Source organism: Glycine max, chromosome 17 (genome assembly GCF_000004515.6).
Source record: "Glycine max cultivar Williams 82 chromosome 17, Glycine_max_v4.0, whole genome shotgun sequence".
Taxonomy (NCBI): Eukaryota; Viridiplantae; Streptophyta; class Magnoliopsida; order Fabales; family Fabaceae; genus Glycine; species Glycine max.
The window spans coordinates 2,589,849-2,599,313 of NC_038253.2; the positions used below are offsets into that span (position 1 = coordinate 2,589,849).

The window sequence follows — 9,465 nt, forward strand, 5'->3', positions numbered from 1 at the left end:
GATATCATTTTCCCTGTCCCACCTCTTTAATGTTATTGCCCAGGAATTAATCCAAGATAATACAGTACCTAATAATCAACAACTACTCATTATGGATACGTGTTCTTTTGTTTGAAAAACGTTGCCTTAAGCACACCTTCCAGTTAAGGATATTTTGAAATAAAAATCAACAGCAAATTTAAATAATTTTGTCGATCAGCACTTGAAGTGAAAAAAATAAAATGATAAACTAATAAATAAAATTTCTCCTATTAATTAGAATTAATTTATGTATGTCAATTTATGGAGAAATTAGAGAAGAACGGTTTTTTAAGGGAAGAAAAGAACGTATTTGAAAAAGATAAAATGTATAAATTAATAGGAAATAGGGATGCAAGAAGCCAATATGCTAAACTATTCAATACCAAGTTTGTTTATAAGCATATTTCTCTTGTTAGTTTAAATTCAAGTTGATATATATATATTGGGGGATGAATAGATTTTATAATTTACTACATAGTTTTAATGTGATGTACGAAAGATTAAAAGAATTAGCTGTACTATTATTCTAATGCAGGGGTACGTAAAATTTTGTATATCTATAGTAGTGAACACAAATAAATTATGGTCTTTTCAGAGACGATAAAACAACGGTAATTACGCACTTGATGATAAATACACGCTTTCTTATCTTATATTATTCCTACAAATCACAGCTCTTTTGTGGACATGCATGCCATTCACAAATGAAAAGAAACAAGGGAATCATTGCCATGATTAAAAAAGTAATCGATAGTTTAGACTTTAGACATCCAAAAGACGGTGTTTGTTTATGGACATAAAAAACATTGATAAGATATAGATTTAGCAGAAAAAGAAGAAAAATACAAAGAGGTAAGGTTAAAAATGAACAGAATGGAATTGTATTGTAATGCAAAAGAACATGTAGCCTTAGCAAGCAACGGTTGGTTATTATAGCATATGGCTTGCTTGGGAAGAGTGTGTTTGAAGCAATCATGGAATATACCAAAACCGCGTAAAGTGCATTTGCTTTCAATTTCTGTTTCAGTGACTTCCAGCCGTCGGATGCGACACGTATGAACTGCTACACACTTTCTGATGCCGCCACGTGTACTTGCACTGGAGTGGGCCTGTCTCTAGCTATTGGGCTCCACCACCCTCATCGATCGTGAGAGGTGACGTTCCCTGCCCACAAAAGATATTTTAACAAAATCTTATATTTATTTTTTTTCTCCTTTTATCCCTTTAAATTAGTTTAACTTATTTACAACTTAGTAATTAAATTAATATGATCTTTTATTAGAACTTTTTTTTCGATACTATCTTTTGTTAGAACTTAATGCATTGAAAAGTAAAATTAAGCTTATAGGCACAACGTCAAACAATGGACACTCATAATTTTCAGTATTTAAGAAGCACTGTTGTCATATTCTGTTAAAATAGTGAACAAATAATACTATATTTGAAAAATATAATAAATTAGGTTTCTATGAAAATTTACAGCACTGAAATTGTTTTCGATTTCATTAAAATTTAGTATTGTCACTTAAAACTTAAAAGAAATTTTAATTTTGGTAAGTTGCAAAGAATAAATAGATCGAGTAAAATAAAATAAAGTCTTGTACTTAATATATATTGCAAATTTAAGTTATCACTTGTCTCTTCAAGGTAAATGTGAATTCATTTCGAAATACTATTTGAGTTTAGAGATTTTCTCTACTTGGACTGAACTTCTCTCCTTAAATTTATCTTCACAACTAGAAATCGTACCATAATTAAAAGAAATCATTTTAACTTATTTTTTCATGTTGCTAGTTTTGAACTGTGCTTTTGAGGCTTCAGATTTAAACTCCAAACCAACAAATCAGGAAACCAACGAAATTATTTAACAATAAATTCTTAATGTATGTTTTCATTTTCATTTATAATATCAAAATACTATAAAATAAGAAAATAACAATCCACCTAACTGATGGGCGCATTAAATTTTTTAAAAGCATTTATGACTCTCTCAACATTGGTCCGTCTGGGCTCTTGCCCCGTTTTGTAATAATAAAATAAAACCAAAAACAAACATCGATCTAAAAATTGAGTGGGGAAGTGAAATATTACTGGAGCAATAATATTTCAAATAAAATTTACACAGAAGTCATCAAATGAAGTGTTTTTATTAGCACAATGGATTGGATCGAATTGGCAACATTCTGTTTTTTTTAATTACAGAACTAATCTTATATATATTTCGTACATTTAATCTATTTAATTCTTTATTCATGTGCAATTGAATGAAAAAAAAAATTAAACACTTATTCGTTAAATTTTAGAAGATTAAAGTTACACACAAATTTGACATCAAACTTATTGAAATAAGTTAAAAACATTTTACCGTAGTGAATTTATTAAAATAAAAAGTTGTATAAATGCAGCTGGTTTTTATGAGGAATGAGTGACGTGGAAATGATGTAAGCAAAGTAGGACTTGACTGAGTAATAGTCAGGCACGTGCCGAAGCTTTTAATTAACAAACGACGACGATCTTAACAAGTCGCAACTCACAACGTTGTACGTGTTACTTGTTAATTTGTTTTTCCCTTAAACCTTTATTTTTCATTCCTTTTTAAGTACTTTGGAATTAATTAAAGTAACTCTTTCTAGGAGATTTTTTTTTTTCTTTCTATGCTAATACTATAGCTACTTGCTGGATTTAACCTTCAAACGTAAGCGTTGTCTGCACGAAGACTCCTTTTCACTGGAATGCCTTTATATTTAATCATTTTTTTCTGACAATTAAAATATTCGTTCATTGACTGAGTCCAACAGTTGATTCAAATTTAATTTATAGTATCACTGTAGATCTTGCTGCCTGATTCCACCTCATCTTATGGAATGAAACCGGAGTAAGAAAGGGTCTCTGTTTTATTTTTCTTTTCATTTTATTCTATTTTTTAATCTATTTTCTAAAAAAATTACACTGTTCAACAAATATTTCTTGCTAAACATTTATTAAATTTGGAAATTTATTTTTTAAATATTTGGGTATAGAAGTCAGGACGAAGAGAAATAAAATAAAAATAAATAAAAACAGAAGAATGTGAACTATATGTAACAAGTAAAGAAAGAAAAACAAACGAAAATAGAGATCGAGTATACTATGTAGTTATATGATATGAAGTATCATTATTGATTTGAATTTTGAGTGATCAATCCAAAACATGATGATTAGTATCTTTCCCTATTATTGACTTTATCATGTCGATCATATTGCATGTCTTACAAATTGGGTTGTATACTTTAGGCAGATGTTGAAAATGTTATTAACTTAAAATGAATACTTAAAAAGATATATATATATATATATATATATATATATATATATATATATATATGTTGTTAATATATTTATTGACATTTTTTATGCTTTTAATAATTGGGTAAAATTCTATCCTAATCCTCATATTTTAATGTGCAATTGGTCTCACATATCAAATTTGAGTAACTAGTTTTACATGTTAAATTTGGATTTTAGTACCTCCCTTGAAATACCACAAAAATTAGTATGTACTAACATTATTTTTTGTTATATGAATCACTACACAAAGATTACATGTTTATTAATGCTTAATTTCTTGTAAAGTTTGTCCTCGAGGATAAACATTGTTTAAAAAAAATTCAAATTTCATATAAATTAATTATAAATAATAACAAGATAAAATATACCAGTGAAAGATAATTTTCATCTTATGAATTGGTTTTTGAGATTAAGTTAAACTCTAATACACATTATAATATAATATTAAATTTTATCTTAAATCCATTAAAATGAATCATTGAACATATTATTCATGCATCAAAATAAAAAAGTACGGGACATGAGTATATATATTGAAAAAAAAAATCAAATCTTACATGTTAAAGATAATGTCAAAGATAGATTATATATTTAAAAATCTATTCTCATCTTATAACATAACTTTTAAATTAAATTAGACATAAATTCAAATTTTAAGTTAACCTTATCACTTTTTTTCTCACCAATCGAACTTAAATTTTTAGTGCTTCATTCCATTCACCTGATTTATACATAACAATTCTCTTTGCACTCAAAGAAACATTTTGTTGCTTCTAATTTTCTGCGAAGACACCACAAATTTTTATTGCTCAGCGCCAAATCAAATAATACACTACAATAAAAATGTATTTTTTTACTACATAAATAAAAACGTGTTAGACATAATTGGTTTGAAAACAACACTAAAATCAATTAATTTTAAGCTAATTAATTAGTACATGTTTAACATAGGAGTACTTTAATGGTATCAAAATTCTTTCCATTTTTACACTCAAAGCAACATTTCGTTGCTTCTTATTTTGTGACGATAACACCACATCTTTTAGTTGCTCACTACCAAACCAAACACTATGATTGAAAATGTGTTAGATTTTATTGCTTTTAAATGCATGTTCATAAAAATATTTGTGGAAGATCCAAATTCTAGTATTTATACACGAAAATGAAAAGATAATGTAAAATAGAATTGACCAGCCAAAACGTGTCACCAAACTACACTTATATAGTATGAATCAGCACTAGCAAAAATAATTTTATTAGAATAGATTACACAATAGGAAATGAAGAAAATGAAGGGTGAATTTGGCATGATGATGTTAAAAGGGGACAGGACCATCAGACGGTAATGATCAGAGAGCGTAAACCCTTTTCCTTACAGCCCACGTGTACACTCCCCCTGTTCACACCCAAACCGATTGCCTGTCAAATATACGCGTCGACTGGGACCCACCACTGGTCCTCTTTTGCAGTAAATGCTATTGCCATCCACCCTCAGATCGGAAACCGCCACATGTCGGTCACCACTAAGGTGGGAAACCTCCCCGAGCCAACCTGTTTTCCAAATTCCCAACCAAATCCAAGCTCCTTTCACACACTCTATATTATTATTTTTTTTATTTAAACAAAACCCCCCTCCAAACTATCCCTTTCTTTTTCTGTTATTAATTAATATTTATGTGATATTCTGAGGAAAATTTGGAATATTTCATGATTGAGAATGAGACACTATTTTTTCATAATACCGAAATCTATTCTAATGATTTAATTTTCCTTTACATAAATACTTTCATATTGTAATATATATATATAATATCTAACCATCAAACCCATAGGTTAACTAGTGTGATATTTTTTTTAGCTTAATCTATATCTCAAATTTAAATTCTAAATATGTAATTACTTTAAATATACTCTAAGAAAAAGAAATTTTTTTATCTCATAAGTAATTTTATTTAATTCAAACATAACTGTTTAGGATGAAAAATATTTTTACCCTAACAAAAAAATATACATAAATATATATATAAGGATAGAACATCTAGTCATATATTTTCCAAAAAATTATGTGCAACTTTTCATTTTTGAAAACTACCATATTTGAAGAGTTGTCATATTTTAACAAATATATTACGATTTAAGGATCGAATTTCTAGTCATCATCATTAATATACTTAAAAGAAGGGTTTGTAACTGTATTTTTTTAGCTTTTAAAGAACCGTTTTTTATTTACAAGTAAAATTTAATAAAACTCTGTTAAACGTGGTATACAAATTGAATAGTTTAAGAGACTTTACTATGTGAGAGCATTGAATAGTTTCTCCTTTTCTTTCAATATAATACTCCTATAATAATGAATAGGGTAACTTTTTATTTGAAGTTTTTGAGAAATAGTTTTAAACAAAAAGAGAGAGAAAGAAAAGAAAATGAGGAATATGTGCAAAGGTTTTTGTCGATATATAGCACCTACAATTCATTAAAAGCAATGGAGGAGAAGAGAGAGAAAGAGAAAAACTCAAAGTCATCATCATCTACCATGGCAAATTCTGTGGCATTTTCCGACGAGATTCCTAACATGAGCATGAGCTTCCCTTTCTCCCCTGCTTTCTCTAGTAGCATCTTTGACATGATGCCACCACCACCACCTTCCTCATCTCACGATCCTAAAGCTCCCAACTTTGCTAATAGCTTCATGGACTTGCTCGCTGTCCCTGCTGATTATTATACCCCTTCTTTATTCGACTGGTCCCAAAACACCGCCCCCACGTCAGCACCACCACCTTCCACCACCCAAATCAACCACCCTCTTCCGTCGCCAGCCAGCTCCAATGTCCCCGACGGCTCCGAGGTTCTCAACACTCCGGCGTCTCCCAATTCTTCGTCTATTTCATCATCGTCCAACGAAGCAGCAGCCGCCACCACCGCCAACAAAACAACGGGAAATGATAATGAAGAGGAGGAAGATGAAACAGCAATAGATGCAACAGCAGGCAGAGAAGAAGAAGATCATCAAGACCAAGACAAGACTAAGAAACAGTAAGTAATGATAATACCAATAATAATAACTTAATTATTTTCTTAATTTTTTTTATTTGTTTTCTTGAAAAAAAAGGAATGAATTCTGTATGTCATTCAATGTGTTTGTGTCAAATAATAATAATAATAAAAATAATAATGAAATTAAACGAGGATAGAGTCGGTTACAGTTGCTAACAAACAGGGTTGCTGAGTGGTGACAATTGATGGAAGATATATTAGGAGGCCGTTTTTGTGTATGTTCATTGAACTTAAAAATAATGGGTTTTCGTTATAATGTCATTTCTCTCCGATTTCATCTTCTTTTACTTAATTTTGATTTCTTATGTTTGTTGTTATTATAATGAAACCCAACAAAAACAAAAACAAAAAAACATGCCAATAATTATTGGTTTTTTGCTCAAATTCCATGCTTAGGCTCAAGCCAAAAAAGAAGAACCAAAAAAAGCAAAGAGAGCCGAGATTTGCGTTCATGACAAAGAGTGAAGTGGATCACCTCGACGATGGCTATAGATGGCGCAAGTACGGTCAAAAAGCCGTCAAAAACAGCCCTCATCCAAGGTATATATATATATATATATATCATATACCCATGAGTATATAATTATTAATCAATATCAAATATATGCATTTCATTTATCAAACCTTAATTCATTTTGTCATTATGATTCGTTCTTCTCCTTTTTAGTACTTTGGATTGGGACTAATAATTAAACTATTTCTTGCGGTGCACGCAAAACAGGAGCTATTATCGTTGCACCACCGCGACATGCGGCGTGAAGAAGCGCGTGGAGCGTTCCTCGGAGGATCCTACGGTGGTGGTGACAACCTACGAGGGGCAACACACTCACCCGTGTCCTGCCACGTCACGGGCTAGCTTCGGGTTCATGCACTCCGAAGCAAGTGGGTTCGGACCCACCAGTGGACTAGGTTCGGCACACTTTATGCTGCAACAACAACAACAGTTTCGGGACCAAGCACAAGCACAAGCAGCAATGTTGTATAACTCCACCTCATCGTCATTGTCATTGCCACTGAATGTTGTTAACTCAGCTTCTTGTGTTAATAATAGCTATGCCAATACGTCATCGTTGAGTGGCTTTCTTCAGGGCCAAGAGAATCATCAGCGAGGTTTTGTGCCGTCTAGGGTGGTGGCTCCTCATATTTTCTTGAGGGACAATGGGCTTCTTCAGGACATTGTTCCAACGCAGATGGGGAATGAGGAGAATGAAGATCGTGTGTAGGTGATGATCATCATAATATATAGTCATATTTTGGGTTAATTAATTAATCATAGAACTTAATTATGACAAATTAGTTTATTTTAATTATTTTGTTGTATATTAATTATATGTATCTTTGTATGGTATATTATTATGTACCGTTGGTTCTTTAGCTAACTGAACTAATGGTGAAAAGTGAAAACCTCTATGGGCGGGCTTCTTGGGGTGTTTTGTGTTTTACTTTAGAGGTTACCATAGAGAAACCTCGCTTCAACTGATGGCTTGTGTTCATATGAAACATTTTGGAGGTTCCCACTTTTTATGGTTAGATAATAGATATATATGGAGGGACTTTGTATTCTGATTTTGTGACTTTAACTTTTTTTTCTTTTTTCCTTCTATATATGGTAATTCTTTGTAACTAGATATTTATATATTCAACGATTAGCCATTTTTGTCCCCTTTTTTTTTTTAAAAAAATATTGTTTTCTCGTCTTTCTCATGTCATCCGCATTATTAGCTTCTTTAGTACTTCCTCGTGATTATGATCTTTTGGTTCGATGGATTTTTTCATGGTGGAAAACCCAATGTTTTTTAGGGCTAGGGTTTTTTCTTAATTTGTTCAGTTACTTGCATGTGGTGAAATGCTTTAGCTAGCTGCGTCTTTTCCCTCTCAGATACTTATGGTGGCAGAGACTTAATGTGGGAAAGGGAAAGTCAAGAATATAAGCTAATAAGCAATGGAGCAGGGAACTCTATATCTATGATGAGGGAAATTTAAGAAAGAAAGATGAAAACTATGCACCAGAGAGAGTGTTATGATTGCCCCATGACTTGACACAATGCATGAGGTATGGAAAAAGTTGTAACATTATTACTTGAGTAGTACCGTTTAGCTTTTTGTGTATGATGGCTTTTCTCATCATCTTCCCCTATAAGCTATAAACAAAGATGGGCTTCAGCCATTCAATGATGATGTGTGTTTCCAGGGAAGGAAATAGTTAGAGCATGGATTGTTTCTTGATGATTGCAAAAGATGGATGATGTGAGATATTGGTGTGGAGAAAAGTATTATATATATATATGGTTCTCATGCCCTAGCATAGCATACATGTTTTGTTTTGTAATACTAGCAGAAGCCATATGGGCCATGCTACTATCCCTATCCCTGCTTGGGAATTAGATTCATTAATTATTTGACGTACAACCCTTTGATGCAAAGAAAATTCGAGTTTCAATTTTTTTTATATAATTGTTGCAAAAATAAATAAATAATAATTGTTGTAAAATTTGGTTATATAATTATTTGGTGTACAACCCTTTGATTCATAGTTTTTTTTATCTTATTGGAATTAACATAAAATCATCTACTTTGTAAAATATATATAATCAATTTTGCTGGCTTATCTAATTTTCTGTACTGTTTCAAATTCAAATTCGTTAAGAGGTTAGTTAAATTCAAATGATGTTCAATGTCTTCAAAATAGAGGAGCATCAATGTTTGAAAAAAGTATATTGAACTGAGATTATTTTCCAAAAAGAAAGAAAGACAAGAATATTTCAATGGTGGCTGTGGATAGCAATGTGCTAATTTTTTGTAACTGTCCAGAATACGATGAAGAAAAAAGATAAATCATACAAAGAGATTCTTTACAAACACGTCATTAACTGATGTATTAAGATTTGAGTAAAAATAATAATTATAAGGTTGATTGGATGATAAAAGAAAAAATGAGAAAAGAAAAGATCATGAATTCAATTCTTCTACTAACAAAATACTAACAATTAATAACTAACATCACACCCCTTGCTTTTTCTTCTAAATATTTTCATACCAAATAGTGCAATTGATTGGATGAAT

At 31.0% G+C, this 9,465-nt stretch overlaps 1 protein-coding gene across 2 annotated transcripts; it reads left to right on the plus strand.

The window, feature by feature from the left end:
- Positions 1–5,727: 5,727 nt before the first annotated feature.
- LOC100808190 (WRKY transcription factor 23) lies at positions 5,728–8,921 on the plus strand. Of its 2 annotated transcripts, XR_001385595.2 has the most exons (5): positions 5,728–6,381; positions 6,799–6,942; positions 7,124–7,625; positions 8,282–8,455; positions 8,594–8,921. XR_001385595.2 is itself a non-coding variant. In XM_003550805.4 (4 exons), exons 1-3 carry the CDS (start codon positions 5,831–5,833, stop codon positions 7,623–7,625), a joined length of 1,197 nt encoding a protein of 398 aa, XP_003550853.1. In that variant the 5' UTR covers positions 5,728–5,830; the 3' UTR covers positions 8,282–8,921. The 2 variants fall into 2 exon arrangements, 1 of the variants encoding a protein (XP_003550853.1); XM_003550805.4 differs by having other exon boundaries at positions 8,282–8,921.
- The last annotated feature ends 544 nt before the right edge of the window (positions 8,922–9,465 follow it).

Excerpts from the sequence above, each read along its gene's own strand:
- LOC100808190 (XM_003550805.4), top strand. The coding sequence starts at position 5,831 with ATGGAGGAGAAGAGAGAGAAAGAGAAAAACTCAAAGTCATCATCATCT. Across the intron at positions 6,382-6,798 it reads CAAGACAAGACTAAGAAACA|GCTCAAGCCAAAAAAGAAGA; the intron begins GTAAGTAATGAT and ends TTCCATGCTTAG. Across the intron at positions 6,943-7,123 it reads AAAAACAGCCCTCATCCAAG|GAGCTATTATCGTTGCACCA; the intron begins GTATATATATAT and ends CACGCAAAACAG.